General features: G+C 51.9%; 3 protein-coding genes across 3 annotated transcripts in view; all 3 read left to right on the forward strand.

Annotated features, from left to right (window-relative positions):
* The window catches only part of SEPTIN4 (septin 4), a 16700-nt gene extending 16412 nt beyond the window's left edge, over positions 1 to 288 (forward strand). Inside the window, 1 exon segment of the mRNA XM_012555949.2 lies at positions 26 to 288. Within this exon segment, the coding sequence (XP_012411403.2) occupies positions 26 to 288 (263 nt within the window).
* A 2113-nt stretch (positions 289 to 2401) lies between these two features.
* LOC101359891 (septin-4) lies at positions 2402 to 14555 on the forward strand. The gene is made up of 12 exons (XM_004377873.2): positions 2402 to 2865; positions 5131 to 5424; positions 5750 to 5843; positions 6271 to 6357; positions 6853 to 6976; positions 12718 to 12852; positions 12966 to 13083; positions 13171 to 13272; positions 13470 to 13566; positions 13658 to 13820; positions 13979 to 14078; positions 14324 to 14555. Exons 1-12 carry the CDS (start codon positions 2806 to 2808, stop codon positions 14381 to 14383), a joined length of 1434 nt encoding a protein of 477 aa, XP_004377930.1. The 5' UTR covers positions 2402 to 2805; the 3' UTR covers positions 14384 to 14555.
* Positions 14556 to 16416: 1861 nt separating this feature from the next.
* The window catches only part of MTMR4 (myotubularin related protein 4), a 22361-nt gene continuing 18973 nt past the window's right edge, over positions 16417 to 19804 (forward strand). The window contains exons 1-2 of the mRNA XM_023732722.1: positions 16417 to 16471; positions 17666 to 17704. Coding sequence (XP_023588490.1) covers positions 17702 to 17704 — 3 coding nt within the window. The 5' untranslated portion in view covers positions 16417 to 16471; positions 17666 to 17701. The remainder of the gene's footprint in view (positions 16472 to 17665; positions 17705 to 19804) is intronic.

A 19804-nucleotide genomic window follows, 5' to 3' on the forward strand; every position in this document is an offset into this window, starting at 1 on the left:
GGAGCCGGCCCCGCCCGGGCTGCAGCCATGGTAAGGCGGACGGGCGCGGGGCAGGATCCGGGCACGCAGGGCCCGCTGCTCCCCGGCGAGTCCGTGGGGACCTGGGGCGCCGCAGCCCCGGCTCTGCGGGGCGGGGGGCGCTGTCACCGGATCCGGGAACAGGCAGGCACTGCGGGCTGGCGCCGCTGCGTCGCCGCTCCCAAGTTTCTCCCTCTGGTCGGAGCAGCGACCAAGCGGGCCCCGACCCGACCCCCAGGGTGCTGCCTGCGTTCTCGGACGAAGGGGTAGGTCCGTGCTGAGGGAGGTGCCCGCCGGCCAAGACGCGCATGTTGGGCAGGGGAGGGCGCGTCAGTGATGTGCGGAGGTGAGGGTCCCCGCCCTTGGCGTCTGTGATGAGCGGGGGTGAGGGTCCCCGCCCTTGCCTGGATCAGTTGTTACCTGAGTGACCCCCTCCTCACTCACCTACCCTGGACGCAGGGGCCAGCACCAACTTGCTTTGGAAAAAACACGCAGAGAGAGCCCGCAAACACTGCCTGCCCTTCCCAGGAGAGAGCCGCTTAGACCCTCTCTCTTGCACGGCCTGGCAAGGGGCAGCCCCTGAGGGCGGGAAGCCCAGACCATCATCCTGCCCCGCAAGGGATCAGCTATATCGCTCTGCCTCTGAAACAGGAACCATGGGGAGGCTTCCTCTGCTGCATCTGCACCGCCCCCTCCCCCGCCCCACAACCAGGTCCCTCTGCAGTGCGTGGGGTTGGAAGGAGGGTGGTGGTGTCATTCCTGCCACCTGCCTGTAGTGGGAAGAGAAACAGTAACCCCAGCCAGCCAGCCTCCCTGGAGGCCCCCAGGTAGAAAGTTTTGATGCTTAGCTGTGAGGATATTAGCTCTGCTCCTGCCATTGCCAGAGTCTACCACAAACACATTGTGCCGGTTGTCAGAGCCTCCAGGCCCCACGCCAGCCTCTCCTCCCGGTCTGCAAGAAGCCCCCCAGCCTTTGCCCTCTGCATGGGGAGGCACAGGCTGTTTACAGCAGGATGGGATCTGTGAGTAGTCCTTGGACCCTGGGGGAATCAGAAGCTTCCAGGTCTGAAAAGGCTAACATTTTGGGTTCTTGTTTCTCAAGCTGTGTCTAGGCAGAGGCCCAAGTCTTGGCCAGGAAATCCTGATGACTCTGTGACGTTCCCTAAAGGGGGGTTCCTGGGAGAGGCCAAGTGGTGCCTGTCTTTACCCTTGCCCCCCTTTCTCCCCACATGAGGATGGACAGACTGATTGTTCCAGGGATGGAAGCTTGGGGGAGCACCAATTGTCCCCAGTGCCAAGCCCAGCAAGGGTCAGAGGGGTTTTTTCTGTCACACACTAAATTCAGTTCAGCTGAGGTTTTGGTGCTTGCAGCTTGGCTGAGGTCTCCCTGCTATTCTCTAAATAAAGCCACCCCCACACCCCCCCAGTCTCAGCCTCAGGCCCCTGCCCTCAAGCCAGCCCAGTCCTTAGGCCAATTGGTTCATGTCAGGCCAGACTCCTCTAGAAGGGTCTCCTTGTCAAAGGAGGGCAGTGTCCTAGCTGTTTTGGAGGTCAGTGGGGAGAGCTCCTCAGTCCAGGAGCCCCAAGGAATTTTAATTTGCATGTGAAAAAAAATGACAGACCAACATTAATAACCAACCTGTGACTTGAGATGTACCTTCTCTCCTCAGGTTCAAAGCAGCTTGAGGTATCTGTCATCTGGGAGTGCTTTCTGTCCCAGCCTCCCTGGGAGGCAAGGAAGGACTATTCATAATTAACCATTAGGCCCTGATATTAAGATACTATTCAAACTCACAAAGGGTCCTGGCCAAACCAGAAACACTGGTCTCCTGACTCCTCGTTCAGTGCTCCATCTGCACACTCCTAGCCAGGCCCCTCAATTTGTCTCCCACCTAATTTGCTGCTCTCAAGCCTCTGGGATGCAAGTCTCCCATTGGCCTGAACCCATGCCCCTCAGAGATAAACTGCTAGCTGCTCCCCAGTCGGCTCTATGGAAGAGATGGGGTGATGGAATTAACAGAGGTCCCTATAAATCAGAGGTTGGGTGTCCTAGAGTGGGAGGAGTGCCCGGAGCAAAGATCCCTTTGTGGCTGGGGCTCTCTGCAGGGAAATCAAGGAGCAGATTTCTGAAGACAATGGGTAGGGGAGAAGTTCTCTGCTGGGAGAACACAAAGAAACAACTGGAAAGAAAAGTGGGGCCGTCCCCACAAGACACTATAATCAGGGGTCCCAAGGGATCACAGGATATCCCACCCTATTTTAAGTACCACTTAAAGTTATGGTGAAAGAGGAAATTGGGGGATTGGAGTCCTTTGGAGTGGAGCCTCCTGGGTAGCTGTCTCCATGCACTGATGGACCAGGTCACCTTGGGAGCAGGCCTCAGTGTCCTTGAGCATTAACAGGAAGGGCCAAGTGGATCAAGGGCCTGTGCTGCAGACTTGGGGGGTTGGTGCTGTGCCCACCAGGGTAGGCAGCAGGCAGGCATCATGGGGTGGCCAATCAGAGGAGGAAGGGACTGCAGAGAAACTGAGTGATCCTGCTGCAGCTGAGCTGTCCTTGGAGGGTGGAGGCTGAGGGAAGGGGAGGAGGAGAGGGCGGGGATGGACATTCCACAGGCTTTTTTAGCCCCTGCCAGAGACAGGGTCAAAGAGAAAGGGAAAGGAGCAAGCCAGGAAGCCAGATTACAACAAGAGCATCAAGACACGGCTGTTTCTGTGTGTGAAGAACTTTGCCTGGGAGATAAAATTAGACCTAGAGCTTGCTGACAGGGAGCTTGAAGCGTGGGGCATGGACCGTTCATTGGGATGGCAAGGGAATTCTGTCCCTGAGGACAGGACTGAAGCTGGGGTAAGGTGCTGCTCTGGGAGATGGGTAGACCAGACATATCTTCCCCCTGCGGTGGCTGGAATTGAGGCTGAAGTCAGAACATGATTTGGCTACTGGCAGAGCTGGAGGTGCCCCTGTGTCCTATTCCATGCTGATGAGAAGCCAGGGCTGGCAGATAGGATGCTGCTGGGTTCCTGGTGGCTCTGCTGGACGATTGTGGGGGCTAGGGGTCTCCATCAGTGCCTACCATTCTCCCTACTCTGTTTTTTTCCTCCCCCTGGAATGCCCCTGGGGAAAACAGGCTGAGCACAGTCCTCTCTCTCCCACCCTTAGCCTGGCTTACTGTGGAGTTGTGCAGAGGGGCAGGACTTCCTGGAATTCCCCAGACTCTTAAGCTGCCAGCCAACAAGACCCGCTGTTCCCCCAGCCCCAATCCTTCTCTCTTGCCATATAATCAATGACTGGGACACTTTTTATAGTGAAAGGGGATGCAATTAATCATCATGCCAGGACAACAAGCATAAACCAGGATGTGTGGTCACCCCATTGGGCCCCACAAATACTATGGCTGAGAAAAGCCTGTTAGATCAGGCTTACCTCTTCTTGTCAATAAGCCCCTACATGCTGGTTCTAGTTTCAGGCTTAAGGGCCCTCTTTTCCTCCCCTCTGTCTAGCCCTGGGGAAACCCTGGTGGCGTAGTGGTTAAGAGCTACGGCTGCTAACCAAAAGGTCGGCAGTTCAAATCCACCAGGCACTCCTTGGAAACCATACGGGGCAGTTCTACCCTGTCCTATAGGGTTGCTCTGAGTCGGAATCAAGTTGGCGGCCAACGGGTTTTGGTTGGTCCAGCCCTGGAGACTATGGCTACAGGCAGGTGTGGGGACTTAAGAGGTGACAACTTAGAAGTAGCTGATAGGGAACTTTTCTCTCTAGCCTCTCTATCTCAATCCCTGGCAGTGTGCAAGGCTACCTCCTTAATTTTTCCCTTTGTAAAATGAGGACGGGTGCAAAGACCATAAACGTCTTATCTCCCCCCAGCCTGGCTGGGACTCCGCAGTGGTCCAGGGTAGCCCCCACTGGCTTGGCTAGCCCCCAGAGGGTGAGTCAGTCTCTGTAGCTAGCCTTGTCCATTGTCTGGGAGTGGCACATGGGTATTGTGAGGCAGAGCTGAGCCCAGCACTGCCAGGCACTCCACAAAGGGGGCTGGCCACAGAGGAGAGGGGAAACTTTAGGGTGGAGAACTGAGGCAGGAGGTGGGGGGGTTACCCCTATCCCAAGCCAGGGGTGGGGTGGAACAGACCTCTACAGACGAGCCAGATCATTCTCTGTCTACCAACCCGTGTGGCTTTCAGGCCAGACACCCTCCTGCACTGCTGGCTAGAGCCCGGCTCTGGGTAGAAGGGGCAAGAGGGCAACTGAGGATTCCCTCCTAGTTGAGGGCTGTCAGCCATCCTTCAACTCTCCCTGAGTGATTCCATAGCCAGTATCCTCCCATCCTCCCTCCCCTGGCCCCTCTGGCTACCCTTCACCCACACTCAGCATCCCCTGGCAGGTTTACCTTTCTCTCCTGGGGCCTAGGGCCAGGCTCTGGTGTGGCTCAATGTCTGGAATGAGGAGGTAGGGTCAGCAGTACTGAGCGCTGCGCAGTGAGCCCTAGGGCCTGAGCACCCCCAGGAGAATCTACACCTCAGGTCCAGAGCTCACAGACCCACATTGAAAGGAGGCACAGAGCCCCCTGCTGGCTCTTGACTTACCTGGGACTGCCTACTCCGTTCTCCCTCCTCTTCCTCCCTCCTGCCCCTGCCACCTCTGACTCACTGCTCTCTCCCTTGGATCCTAAGCCTCGCTCTCCTCTGGCTCTAATGCCTCAGTCTGCTCCCCCTTACTCAGTCTGACTTCCTGGCCTGGCGGTGGAGGGGCGGGGGCAGTCTCTGGCCCCTGGTTCAGCCAGTCCCCCAGGAAAGGCCACCTCAACAAGTACCCTGCTGAGAGGGAGCACCAGGACTGGAGCTACACAGTTCCCAAGAGCAGTCACCATGGCTCTGGGGACTGCCCAGGGCTCCTCCTGGACTGCGCTGTCCCTTCTGGCATATTGTATTAGGGAGGCCCGTAAGAAGGTGAGGGCGGGATGGTGATGCTTCCTCTGGCTTGGCTGCTCTTGCAGTCTCTTTCCCTTCTAATCCCAAGTGCATCCCTCTCTCCCTCTCACCTTCTCCTGTCTTCTTCCTTTATTCTTCCCTTCCTGCCACCTCCCACCTGCCCCTCCACCCCCCACCCATCCCCCAGATCAAGCGCTTCCTGGAGGAAACGGATGATTCAGAACTGACCAAGTTCGTGAAGGATTTTCCAGGGAGCGAGAGCTGCTGCCCACCAGAGGCCAAGACCTGGGTGTCCAGGCCTCAAATCCTGGAGCCAAGGCCCCATGCTCCAGACCGCTGCGATGATGACCTGGAGTTCAGAGCCCCCTCGTGGTCCCAGGCCTCTGACAGCCACCAGCACTTCTGTGCTCCAGCCCCCCTCAGCCCCTCAGCCCGGCCCCGCAGCCCATGGGGCAAGCTCGATCCCTATGACTCCTCTGAGGTAGAGCCTCCAGCCCTGCCTTTGCCTTTCTGTGGGCTGGTTCAAGAAGGCCCAGGGAGGGAGCAGTGTGTTTGTGTAAGCTGAGACCTCCCTCTGTCCTGTGTCAGCCTCAGCTCCCTGGTGTCTGTCCCCAAGGGCATTAGGAACTGATAGTATTATCAGGAGCAGGAGGCTCAGCTGGTGGCCCCTGAGAGGGCCTCAAAGGAGCCTGGCACTACTCCTATAGGACTGGGGCAAAGACCTAGAAGGGAGGAGAAGGCTGGTGCTGGGTCCTGGTGTCCCTCCTGCCTGTCCCCCTGATGCAGTCTGCCTTCCTGTCCGCTAGGATGACAAGGAGTATGTGGGCTTTGCAACCCTCCCCAACCAGGTCCACCGAAAGTCTGTGAAGAAAGGCTTTGACTTTACCCTCATGGTGGCAGGTAGAGCAGGGGCGAGGCTGGGCTGGGCAGGGTCTGTTTTAGGTGGGGGTGGGGGCGGTGGGTAGGAAAGGAGCAAGCAGCAATTTGGCTGTGCCTTTTTGCATAATAGCCAGGAGCCATTGGTGGCTGAAAGTGTGTGTAGGGGGGGTGAAGTGGTAAAAAGAGCACTTGACCAACAGTTTTCTAGTTCTTGTCTCTTTGTGTGTGATGTTGGGCAATCTCTTGCCCTCTCTGGGCCTCATTCAAATAAGAAGTCTGGACAAGCTGATCTCGTTCCTTCTTTCCAGCTCTAGAATGCTATCATTTGGTTAGTCACCTTTCCAATTAGATAAGAAAGCAGCAATTCCCACACCTTGGTCCAGTGGGGGAGCTTCTTGGCGACAGATCTTACCTTCTGATTTGGTGCCTCTCCCCTCTGTCCCGTCAGGAGAGTCTGGCCTGGGTAAATCCACCCTTGTCAATAGCCTCTTCCTCACTGATCTGTACCGGGACCGGAAGCTCCTCAGTGCTGAAGGTAAGGAAAGGAGAGGACCATGAGAACAGTCAGGCAGACCTGTCTTAGGAAAGCAAACTCGCTCCAGAGCCTGGGGAATGAGACCTCCCAGCATGCAAGGAAACCATGGCTTCCTTGAGAAACGGAAGGCATCTCTCCATAGGCCCATCCAATCTGGCAGCCCACCAGCCAGCTCCCTAAAGATTTGGGTGCTGAAGTAAGGCAGGGACCAGAATCCTGCTGAGTGAGTCCCTGACCCCCAGAGGATTCCAAGAATCCAAGAAAAAAGCCGGGAACAGAGAAAAGGCTGGGGCCAGAGCCAACAGCCACCGGCATTTCCTGTGTTGGGAAACATGCTCCTTGCTGGTTCCCAGAGAACAGGCCCCCAGACATCCAGGGGGTGGGAAGGGGGCAATGTGGATGAGGCAGTCTGGGTGAAGCTGGTTGGGGTGGGCAGTTTGTCCTGACTGGGCAGGTCCCTGCCCTTGCCCTGGCCTCAGTTTCCCCCTTCTCCAGAGCGGATCATGCAAACTGTGGAGATCACCAAGCATGCGGTGGACATAGAAGAGAAGGGCGTGAGGCTGCGGCTCACCATTGTGGACACACCAGGTTTTGGGGATGCAGTCAACAACACAGAGTGGTATGTTTGACCAAGCACAACCCCAGCTGGCCCTCCCCCATACACACACAGATGCACCTGTAGGCATAACCCAAAACCAAACTCGTTGCCATTGAGTTGATCCTGACTCACAGCAACCCTCTAAGACAGAGTAGAACTGCCCCATAGGGTTTCCAAGGAGTGGCTGGTAGATTCAAACTGCTGAACTTTTGGCTAGCAGTCAAGTTCTTGATCACTGCGCCACCAGGGCTCCACATATAGGCATAGACATATTAAAACTTGTAAGGGGAAGAGGTCTGTGACCTTGAGCATGTCATGCCCCCTTTCTGGACTGTAGCCTCCTCCTCTGTAAAATGAGAGGGAAAGGATTGGAGTAGATGACATCCAATGTTCCTTCCAACTCTGAACTATATAAGTCTTTAATTCTGGAAATGAGAGTAGGGGCACAAGATGAGAAAGTAGAGCCTCAAATGAGCGAACACATGTGAAAACATGTAGCACTGGGCCTGACACACACACACACACACACACACACACACAAACAAAAAACCATTGCCATCAAGTCAATTCTGACTCATAGCCACAGGTGACGCATAGTAGGTGCTTAATAAATATCACTCTCCCCCCTTTTCCTTTCACTAGCAACATTTTAGGTGCCACACTGAAGTCTTATTGAAGGCATGGGGGTGTATGGTGGGAGGCAAAGGGTGAAAATGAGTGAAACCTTGTTTTAACTCCAGGCACCCTTCAGGCTGTCTGCCAAAAGCAAAGGTAGCTTTGCCACACACCCTGATCACCCCTGGCTTTTTTTCAGGAACTGAAAGTATACTTATGTAATAGGTAGACCTAAATGAGTAGACGGTGGAGAATGGATGAGAAAGACAGGTGCTTTTGATGAAGAAATTACGCAGAGCGATGCTAAGAGCCTTGGACTGAGAGTTTAAATCTTGACTCGGTGTTTAGTAACTGTGTGTTCTTGAGCAAGTGACTGTGTTCCTATTTCTTCAGTAGAAAAATATTTGCCCTTACTACCTCGCCCAGTTGATCTGAAGACCTCCCAGAATAATGCATGTGAATGTGCACTGAAAACTGTAAAACGCTGTTTACACTAGATTCATGAACTTTGATGGTGATAACTGCAGGACTGACTGTAATTTGTTGGGACGAGTGCAAAATGAATATGTGGAGCCCCTTGTTCAAAAAGCATTAAGAATTCCAAGATGGTGAACAGCAGAGTAATAAACCAAGCATGGGCCCTTCTAAGGGTGGGGCCCTGTGTGATTGCATAGGTCACACGCCCATGCAGCTGGCCCTGGCTAATTACTTCAACAACTAATCAGACCCTTACAGACCTTTTTGTGCTATGAACCCCCCATCACATGCTTTATCATTATAACATGTGACTTTCGGCTCAGCAAACTGGTTCACCCTCAACTATACAGCCTTGAGGGAAGGACCATTGCTTACATTCTTGCCACAGCACGGTGCTAGTACATGGTACATGGTCCCCATAAGTCCTCCTGATAGATTGAGGTGATCCCCATGTCATCATCACCTTTCCTGCTCTAAGAAGGATACCAGGGAATATGTCCCGGCAAACTGAGTTTGCCCTGAAACTCTAGCCCCAACCAATACCTGGTCTCTACTGTAGCAAGTTATCACCCTCTCCTTTGATCAATCTACCCACCTCTTCTTACCTCCCATGATAATATTATTTGCCTGGCACCTTATAGTATACAGTGCACCTCCACATAGATTCACTTAGTCAACCTGCATGAGTATACTGTGCACATACTAGGTATCCAGCCCTGTGCTGGACATTGTACGGGATGCAGAACAAGTCTGAGTGATCCCAGTCCCTGAGAGGCTGACAGTCTAGTAGTAGGAAGTGAGGTTGGGGCGTTCTCTAACGTATGAGTCAATCATGTAACAACTCAAGTCAGTCACTGGTTCAGGCAGTGGCTTAGTTATCTAGTGCTGCTATAACAGAAAATACTACAAGTGGGTGGCTTTAACAAATATATTTTCTCACAGTTTAGGAGGCTAGAAGTCCTAATTCAGGGTGCCAGCTCTAGAGGAAGGCTTTCGGTCTCTGTGAGCTCTGGACAAAGGTCCTTGTCTCTTTAGCTTCTACTTCCTGGTTCCCTGGAGATCACCATGCATCTTGGCATCTATCTTACCCCATCTCCGCTCATTCGATTGCTTGTTTAATCTCATATCTCAAAAGAGGTCGACTCAAGACATGCCTTACACTAATCCTGTCTCATTCCCATGACAAAGATAACCCATTCCCAAATGGGATTATAACCACAGGCATAGCGATTAGGATTTACAACACATAGTTTTGGGGGACACAATTCAATCCATAACATTCCAACCTTTGGCCCCCCAAAATTTATGTCTTTGCCATATGCAAAACACATTCACCCCATTACATCATCCCAAACGTCTTAAATCAACTCCAAATCCAAAATCTCATCTTCTGAATCACCTAAATCAAATATGGGTGAGATTTATTCCACCCTGGAGCAAAATTCCTCTTCATCTGTGAACCTGTGAAATCTAGATTACAAGTTATCTGTTTCTAAAGTACAACAGTGGAACAGACACAAGGTAGACGTTACCATTACAAATGAGAGAAATTGGAGGGAAAGAAGGGATATCGGGCACCAAGCAAGTCCAAAACCCAGCAGAACAATTTATATTAGCTCTCAAGGCTTGAAAATAATCCTCTGTTCTCTCAGACCAAGTCTGGGTGTTGGCCATGCCCTCTGGGTTCTGAGTGGAGGCCCCCCAGCCCTGGGCTTCAGCTCCACCTTCCAGGCCCTCTGGAAGTCTGCTTCCCTCGGCTTTAGGCAGCTCCATTCTCCTAGTCCTTCTGAGTGACAACCCCGCCCCCTCAGCCCCAGCAGTCCCCATTCTTCTGCCCCTTTGGCATGGCAGCTCCATCCCCTCAGCTTTGGGCAGTGGTCCCATCCCCCTGGCACACCTTAATGGCAGTCCCACACCTCAGAACTGAGGTGGTGAAGATTGGACTCTTTGAAACCTAGGAGGCTGTGACCCTACCCTTTGAGATCCAGGAGACTGTGGCCCCACCCTTTGAAACTGAGAAGGCCTTGCTTTCTGTGTCCCTTCCAGCAGTTCTGCTGATCTCCAAGGTGCTCCAGGGGTGGTCTTTTTCTTTTCTTGGACAACAGATGTAGCTCCTTTGGCCTATTTCTTGCCTATAGAATTCCAAGAGGCAGACAGCATTCTTTCCTTTCATTCTTTCTCTGTCCCCTGCAATCTAAGCTGATGAGTTTTCTGCTGTGGTAGTTGGTTACATCCATCAGTCACAGGCTTAATCTCTTTAACAAAAGTTTGTGTAGCCACATCCTTGGTGAACATTCTAGGAAATGTGTCCTTAGTTTGTACAACAGAATTTTCCAAATCTTTAAGTTCTCTTTTCATTTTGCACAGTTCATTTTTAAACCTATCACTTTCCTTTTGCATTTTACTATAAGTGACAAGCAGAAACCATGCAGACCCTTTGAGATCTTGCTTAGAAATCTCATCAGCCAGATATCCAAGTTCATCACTTAGAAGTTCTACCTTCCACCAAACATTTGAACATAATCATAATTCAGACAAGTTCTTTTTTTTTTTTTTTTTTGTCTTAATTGGAAGGTAACCACAAAAAATACAGACCAAAATAAAAACGATGTTATGGAAAACCCACTACCATCTAGTCTGTTCCAACTCATAGCAACCCTGTAGGGCACAGAACTGCCCCATAGGGTTTCCAAGGCTATAGATCTTTTTTTTTTTTTTTTTTTTTAATTGTGCTTTAAGTGAAAGTTTACAATTCCAGTCAGTCTCTCATACAAAAATTTATACATACATTGTTATGTGACCCAAGTTGCTCTCCCTGTACTCTCACAGCACACTCCTCCTTTCCACCCCGGATTTCCCGTGTCCATTCAACCAGCTCCCGACCCTTCTCATCTTGCTTCCAGACAGGAGCTGCCCATTTAGTCTCATGTATCTACTTGAGCTAAGATGCACACTCTTCATACGTATCATTTTATGTCCCACAGTCCAGTCTAATCTTTGTCTGAAGAGTTGGCCTCAGGAATGGTTTTAGTTTTGGGCTAACACAGAGTCCAGGGGCCATGTCTTCTGGGGTTCCTGCAGTCTCAATCAAACCATTAAGTCTGGTCTTTTTACTAGAATTTGAGTTCTGCACTCCACTTTTCTCCTGCTCCGTCAGGGAGTCTCTGTTGTGTTCCCTGTCAGGGCACTCAGACAAGTTCTTTGCCACTGCATAAAAAGCATTGCCCTTCTTCCATTGTCCAATCACATGTTCAACATTTTCTTTTAAAGCCTCACCAGAAGCACGTTTAACATCCACATTTCTAGCAACATTCTGTTGCTGGCACAATATGTATTCTCTAAGACGACAGAAACTTTCTCTATTGCTTTCCTCACTTCCTTCTGAGCCCTCACCAGAATTGCTTTTGACATCCATAATTCTACCAGCAGTCTCTTCAAGGCTTTTACCATTAGGCATCTTAAAAATCTTCCATCCTCTACCCATTACCCAATTCCAAAACCACCTCCACATTTTAGGTATCTGTTAGAGGAGCACTCTTACTTCTCAGTGCCAAATTCTGTGTTAGTTATCTAGTGCTGTCATAACAGAAATGCCACAAGTGGGTGGCTTTAACAAACAGACTTATTTTCTCACAGTTTAGGGTGCTAGACGTTCTAATTCTTAGGGTACCAGCTGTAGAGGAAGGCTTTCTCTCCATCGGCTCTGGAGAAAGGTCCTTATCTCTTCAGCTTCTGCTTCTTTGGAAATCTCCATGTGTTTTGGCATGTATCTTATCCTGTCACTGCTCACTCGCTTGCTTGTTTCATCTGTTTTATACCTCAAAAGAGACTGACTCAAGGCATACCCTACACTAATCTTGTCTCATTAACATAAGAAAGACAGCCCATTCCCAAATGGGATTATAACCACAGGCATAGAAGTTAGGATTTAAAACACACGTTTTTGGGGGACACACTATCAATCCGTAACAGGCAATATAGTGGCAAACACACTGAACTAGGAATTGCTCCAGCCAAACGATCTGGAACAAGTCTCTTAACTGTTCTGGACTTAGTTTCTTCGTGTAAAAAATCATAAAGATGTTGTTCAAAATGTCCACCTATCAGGGCAGTGAAGATTAAACTAGATAACAGAAGAGCAAAGGACTTGAAATTATAAGTCAAATATATATATATCAATCACTGTGCAGTGAAGAGATGGGGGACAGCAGTGTACATTGGTATAGTCAAAGGAGCCTTCCTGGAAGACATGGTTCTTGGATATGGTCTTGAAGGATGGAGTGGGTTTGGAGAGGTGAGGAGAGTGTGGAACCAGATGAGCAAAGGCTCAGAGGCTGGACTGTGAACTTGATTTAGGGCTCCCTTGGCTTTCCAATTAGTATTCACCTGCAGCTACCTTGCTATTGTTACTGCTTTGTTTGTTCAGCTGGACCCTTTTCCTCTCACCAAGCTAGTATTTATTGAACTCTGCCTGCGTGCTTCATCTAATTTTCTATCAGGGCACCCCTGTTCTGCTCAGGTATCTCCCTGAAGATGTAGTACAAGTGAGCCAGGGGGTAACAATGTCTTGGAAGCACTGTTCAGGGTGTGGGCTACTTCTCTGCAGTCCCAGAGCTCAAAAGGCAGCCTCTACTCCCCACTGTTTCTCTGCCTGTCTGTCCCTGCCCCAGCTGGAAGCCTGTGGCAGAATACATCGACCAGCAGTTTGAGCAGTATTTCCGAGATGAGAGTGGCCTGAACCGCAAGAACATCCAAGACAACAGGGTGCACTGCTGCCTGTACTTCATCTCGCCCTTCGGCCATGGGTATGGTCTGAGCTTGAGGCTCCTGGCACCACGGGGTGCTGCCAAGGGAACAGGCCGAGAGCACCAGGGGCAGGGCTACCACCAGCAGGTGATCACAGATTCCTGTTCTCCAGGCTCCGGCCATTGGATGTTGAATTCATGAAGGCTCTGCATCAGAGGGTCAACATTGTGCCTATCTTGGCTAAGGCAGACACACTGACACCTCCTGAAGTGGAACACAAGAAACGCAAAGTGAGTGAAGCTGGGGGAGGGGGGAGCAGGTGGGCTTCTAGAAAGGATGGGGCCCCCAGAACTGTGAGCCCCTCATGTGTTTGCTAGATCCGGGAGGAGATTGAGCACTTTGGAATCAAGATCTACCAGTTCCCAGACTGTGACTCTGATGAGGATGAGGACTTCAAATTACAGGACCAAGCCCTAAAGGTGGGGCCACCCCAGGGCATCCCTTTCCCATCTTATTTTTTCTGAGCAGGAGAGGGGAATGTAATTCTATAGAGGAGCGGGCTGTTGGAATGGGAGAGGACCCTGGCTTCCTAGAGTGAAGCAGCAAAGGTAAAGATACAGGTGGAAAGGAACAGGTGAGAACTGGAGTGCTGACAGGTATCCCTAACTTCTTCTAGGAAAGCATCCCATTTGCTGTAATTGGCAGCAATACTGTGGTAGAGGCCAGAGGGCGGCGAGTTCGGGGCCGGCTCTACCCCTGGGGCATCGTGGAAGGTAAAGCACTGAGCTTGTGACCAGGGTTCTCCTTTCTCTCAGTGGCTCTCCCCTACCCCTGACCCTGGCTGACCACAGCCTTGCTATGCAGTGGAAAACCCAGGGCACTGCGACTTTGTGAAGCTGAGGACAATGCTGGTGCGTACCCACATGCAGGACCTGAAGGATGTGACACGGGAGACACACTATGAGAACTACCGGGCACAGTGCATCCAGAGCATGACCCGCATGGTGGTGAAGGAACGGAATCGCAAGTATGGCCAGAAGCCAGGACAAAGCTGGCAGGGGGATCCCAAGTGCAGTCTTGAGTGAGACCAAGCCCTTCCCTTGTTCTTCTACAGGCCCTGAGCTCAATCCAAGCAGGTGCTATGATCCTCCTAGCCTTACCAACCTGCTTTCCCCTTCCCCTCAGCAAACTGACTCGAGAGAGTGGTACTGACTTCCCCATCCCTGCTGGCCCGCTAGGGACAGATCCAGAAACTGAGAAGCTGATACGAGAGAAAGATGAGGAGGTGAGAGCAGGATGAGGTGGCAGGGGCTGACAGTCTGGGAGGTCCCCTGCTTGATCATCAACCTCAGCATCGCCTGGTTTGGGCTGGTGCATATTTGGGTCCTGGGTTGGTGGATAGTTCTGCCCATAGTCTCCATCACACTTCAGGGCTACCAAGGCCGATTCAAAGGATTAGAGCTTAAGGGCATTCCCCAACACTATGGAACTCCCCAAAAGGCCCCACTTTGATGCATGTGCCTATTCCAGCTGCGGCGGATGCAAGAGATGCTGCACAAAATCCAAAGACAGATGAAGGAGACCCATTAGCTGGCTTTCAGCTCTGGATATTTAAATCTCCTCCTCTTCCTCCTGCCCATGCCGGACCCTCCCAGCACCAGCTCTGCTCAGGCCCCTGCAGCTACTGCCACTTTGCCTTACATCCCTGCTGCCTCCCCAGAGACTCAAGAGGAAATAAAGTTTAACAAATCTATAGGTGGCTTCTCGTGTCCCTGTCTGTATCTTTACCACCTGCTGGAGACCAAAAAGATCTTAGGACTTAGTTTTGAAAGGCTGCTGGAGGAAGGTGCTGGTTTCTGGATTTTATTAGGGAAGGGAGAGAGGGGAAAACTTTCCCCTCTGACTGCTTAGAATCCAGCCTATCTTCTCCATCTTAATGGCCATTCATCCTTCCTGTGGTGAGTCCCTAGGTAGTGCTAACAGTAAAGCGCTCAACCACTAGCCTAAATGTTGGTAGTTCCAACCTACCCAAGAGGCACCCAGAAGCCAGGCCTGCTTCTGAAAGGGCACAGCCTTGAAGACACTATAGAGCACAGTTCTACTCTGCAACACATGGGGTCGTCATGAGTTGGAATCGACTCCCTGGCAACTAACAACAACAACCTTCCTCTAGCCTGAGACTCTTCCCATCCTTTTCACATACAGTAACTTCAATTTTGTAGCAGCCCCTTGGTTTTGGATCTGATGCCTGCCTTTGGGTAAACACAGGGTATTAACTGCATGCAGCCTCCTGACTTCCTATTTCCTCTGACCTGGGGAAAGGGATATGCAGAATTAAGCCTTGTATAGAGCATACAACAATCCCTGAAGCCCCTGTAATCACCAAACACTATAGTAAGCACTGGGAATGAGTAAAGTACAATCATTGTCCTGGAGGAGTTCAGTAATTAACAAATATTTATTAAATATCTACTTGCTTGCAGATATTGTTCTAGACCCTGGAGTTAAAGCAATGAACACAGGCGAGGTTCCTGTTTTCGTGGATCTCACTGTAGTGAAAATTTCAATGCTCTATAAACAGATAAGTGAGCACACTTTAGCCCGAGGCCTTGTATTAGAGCTCTCAGGCTCACCCCAGAGCTGAGACTACACTATACTCATTTCAGGCCGTAAGATTCCACTGGAAATCTAAGTCAACTTCTCCATTTCAGTCGCGTTGGTGATATCGCGGGGACACGGCGACCTCCGGCGGCCACCCTCCGCCTTGCTGTCTCCCCAGAGGAGCAACGAGCTGGGTACTTGGAAGTCCTGTCTCCCTCTCCCTTTTACAGACCAGGAGGCCGCAGGTAGCTAGCGCCAGTCGCAGGCCAGGTTTCCTAACTCTCGGGTTAGAGATCTTTACCGGGATTGGTGGCACTATGCAGATCATGAAGGACGCCATGGTCGGTTCCCCACTATAAGGTGAGGGTTGGTCGAGCCGGTCTAGACGCAGGAGAGGGGAAATTCCAGCGCCGCCGGTCGGGAAAAGACCTAGACGGAGCCTCGGGCCCTGCCCTCCTCCCTCTCTTAACCTGAGCGGTCGTTTCTCCTGGTTTGGCTTTGGGGCCGGATGACCGCAGCGAAACCAAAACAGCAATGGATTAAACCGAGATGCCATCAAGGATCTATTTGAGAAGTACCTCTAGGGCTGGGTCGTCACCGGAAGTTGCTGTGAAAGGTCTGCTTCCCTACAAGGCCACGCCCCTCATTGCGATACCAATACGCGACAGGCCTCCCCCACATCCGGCCCCAGGAGCCTTACCCGGTAGCCCTCTTTACTACTTCCCCATTGGCTGCCGCAGGGACGCGCTGTGATTTCCCATTGGTCGTGTCTCCTCTCAAGGGCCGCGCCTCCTCCCTCCAGGTAGCGTCTCGTCTTTCGGCACCCGATAAGCTAAAGGCTGGGAGGGCGTCTGCCCTACTTGACCAATGAGCGACGTGAAGAGTGAGGGCGGCGGTTGCGCGGTGGGGGCGGGGAGGGACTTGGTGTGGCTATTGGCCAGGGCACGCACAGGCTAGAGATACGATTGGTTGTGGCGAGGGGCACCGTGGTGGGGTCCGGGCTGCGCGGCCTCAGGAGCTGCGGGAGACGGAAGTGGTGAGAGCGCGGCCTCGGAGGGTCGGGCGGTCGCCGCCTGGGTGAGTCACTGGGCCCCGTACACTGCCAGTCTGTAAACCGCAACGACCGCGTCTAGCCCGGCCCCGCCCCGGCCCCCACTGGCTTTCCTGAGCCCGCCCTATGTCATTCGGGGCTCCGCCTTAGAGTTTTTAGGCTCCACCCCTAGAACCTGGGTACCTGGGCTGCCCTGCCAGCCTGGCCCCCCCCCCCCGCCCGGGACCAGATAAATCCCTTAGGTGTGGGAACCCTGGGCCTCCCAGGCCTGATCGTTGTCCCTCCTTCCTTCCATCCATCTTCCTGAGGCTTCGTGTCAGTAGGCGGTAAGGTAGCACCTCTGGTTTGCTGCTTGCGAGGAAGGGTGGGCTGGGGAAGAAGGACCTGTGATCAGGGAGGAGGGCAGGGCTACAGAAGGAAGCTTTTATCCCCACAGTCTCCCGCTGTGCTTTGCTGCACTGCTCCGGAGCTCGGGTAGCAGGCATGAAGGAAAGTTCAGTGAAACCTGGGCCTGGCTCCCTAAGTGGGCCTAGGAGCCTGCAACTGTTGCCTGGGCCCGTTTGACAGGTGCTGACTCTGAGGCCTGGACTGCCTTCATTGGTTAAATGTGTGGCCTCCCAGTAGCTTCCACCGCACTTGATGTTGGATACGCCCAGAAGGACCTGTCCAGCCCTGCTGCCCTCTGATAGCAGGTTGTGGTCCCCTCTCTCTTTGTCCTTTGCTCTGTACTCTGCCCCCTGCAAACAGGTCAGGTGGTGCTACTCCCAGAGTCAGAGACTGGCAGAGCATTCCTGTGGATTCATGCCCCAAGAAGGGCTTCCCAACCGGGGTTAGAAGTGAGTGCCGATTGGGCAGCCGCTTTCTCTTTAGATTTGGCAGGTTTTTTTTGCTCTCCCACAGAGAACAGGGTTTGGAGTGTTTTACTTTCCCTTTTGGGTCTGGGAATCGGGACTCAAGTTCTGCTGAATGATCTTGGTTAACACTCGTTCTTGCTGCAGAACTCTGTGGCTGACTTCATGCCCTGCAGGATCACTTGTTGCTTTCTCTCCTTAGAGCTTCCATTTCCTCTGTCTGGCATGGTGACTTGTGGAGAGGCTGGATTCTCTGTGAAGGAGGAGAATATGAGTAGGAGAGCAGCTCAGGGCTAGATGTGTGGCGTTTGTTGGTTCCGTGGTGACGTTAATGGTGCTCTTTCCTCTTATAATTCTGTCTCCTTACAGTGAGAAGCAGGCAGCCAGGACCCTCACCACGGTAGAATGGTAAGTACTCCCTCTTTCCTCAGACCATATTATTTTCTGCAATCCTTGTGTCTTTTCCTGGTGAAGCTGTCCCATCCCTCCTGGGCCTTGAACTCCAAGCTATTCTATTCAGCTCCTAAACAGGTTCATTGACCCTATAGATAAATTATGGCTTCTTTAAATTGCAAAACATCAGCCAGTATACTGCACTGGAGCAGGAAACTTCCAGAAGTCTTTTTCTGCATGTGCTATGCCATGGCTTCTCCATTCTACCTACACACCACTGGCTCTCTTAGCCCTTCATAACGGCCTTTCTCTTGCTTTTCTTGGGTCTCTGGTAGAATCTCTGTGTCTGGGTCTGAAAGGCCAGAACAAGGTCCTTGTACTTCCTGGTGCGCCCCTCAGATACTGGTGGTGCTGTTTCAGGAATAACTCCATCAAAACTCTGGGGGCTCTCCAGCTCCAGGTGCTGCTGTCTGTTAAGCCACTGTGCAGGCCACAGCTGATGGGCTATTTAGCAGGATACTCCCTCAAGGTGCCAGAATTTCACTAGGGGTGTTTATAATGATCCCATATATTTTCCATTAACTGTAACTGCCTGTCTCTCACCCATCATCTCAAGTTCAGGGAGCCCCTTAACCCCTGAGAAGGGAGTGGAGAGCTGCAAGCCCTAGCCGAGACCAGGCGCATGTTCAGTTGGTGGAAGGACTTCTCCTCTCCCCGCTCGCCTTCCTCTCATAGATACGTGGGTTTGTGGTATGTGTAGTATTGGTCTGGTCTCTTCTTAGTAAGTCTGCTGGTCCTGGCTCCCAACAACTGACATCCCCTCTCCTTCTTCTCTTCTGTGATACATTGAAAAGAGCAGTCAGCCCAGTCTAGATTCATTTCCTAGTACCACTACTTAAATACCTTAGGGAAATTGCAGACTTTCTCTCTAAGCCTAAAATGTCTCACTAGTAAAACAGCTTACTGTTACTTCTTGGAGGGCTGAAAGGTTTTAGTGAGGTAATGGTTGAAAAGCACATGGTAGATGTGTAATAAAATGTCAGATTTCTCTTATTCCTTTCCCCCTCCAAAAAGCAAAAACAAAACAAATGCCCTAGTTTCTGAAAGTTACCAGGCACAGGAATGAGTTTGGGGTCCCAGCCAGTACAATTCTGAGCCCCTTCATCACTGCTACTTATTCCCTGGCCTTCTACGCCACTTCCCCGACTCCCATCCCTGGATTTCAATTTTTGTTTTTGTATAGCTTCTGTTGTATTCTGTTCAGTTCCTTAGCAGGTTCATTAGCCCGATAGATACATTAGGGCTTCTTTAAACTGAAAAACATCAGCCAATATACTGTACTGGAGCAGGAAACTTCTCCAGTTTCTCAAGCTGTTCTCTTTCTCAGTCTAAGAAATTCTTTCTTCTCCAAGAAGGACTTTCTTACCCAAAGCTCAGAGGATGGGAGAGAAGGATAGGACCTGAAGGAGTAGGGTTGGGCTGGGGCCTTGGAATTAAAAACTGAGAGGCCTTGTCTTTCAAGAATGTGGAGTGACAACCTGGCACCAGACCATGTGTCCATTCTAAGGGATGAAATGGAGGGAGAGTGAGAGGTGGGTGGCATTTAGAGAGGTTAGGGAATTGCAGGACGCTGATGGACGGGAGTATGGCGGATGGTGGTTTTGGAGTGAAAGGAGGAAGCGTTGAAGCTGGAAAGTATAAGGGGTGGAGGTAGGCCAGTTCCTCCATAGCAGCCGTTGGGGGAACTCAGAGAAGGTGAGCGCTTGATGGTGAATGTTGTGAGAAGGGCGTGAGGTGCCTGCCTCACCTGGGAAAATGGGAAATGAAAAGACGTGGGCTTGGTACCCGCCCCCTTCTGTACGGTCTGCGGGCGGTCCCACAGCCCTGACTCCGAAAGCCCCCAAAAGGTCCCAGGGGATCCCCTCCCACGCGCTGAGGGGCTTTCGGGGAGGGAGGAGCCTGGGGCTAAGGGCAGGGTCCGCGCGGAGCCGCCCCGCCCCTGCCTCCGCCTTCTCCAGGCGGTCCCGGGCGCTCCCCTCATCTCCCTCCTCTCTTTTGCGCTCGTGCCAGAGGGCGGAGCTGGGCCCGCTCCATTGTGGAGGGCAGGGGAGAGAC

This window comes from Trichechus manatus, unplaced genomic scaffold (genome assembly GCF_000243295.1).
Source record: "Trichechus manatus latirostris isolate Lorelei unplaced genomic scaffold, TriManLat1.0 scaffold00054, whole genome shotgun sequence".
Classification (NCBI taxonomy): domain Eukaryota; kingdom Metazoa; phylum Chordata; class Mammalia; order Sirenia; family Trichechidae; genus Trichechus; species Trichechus manatus.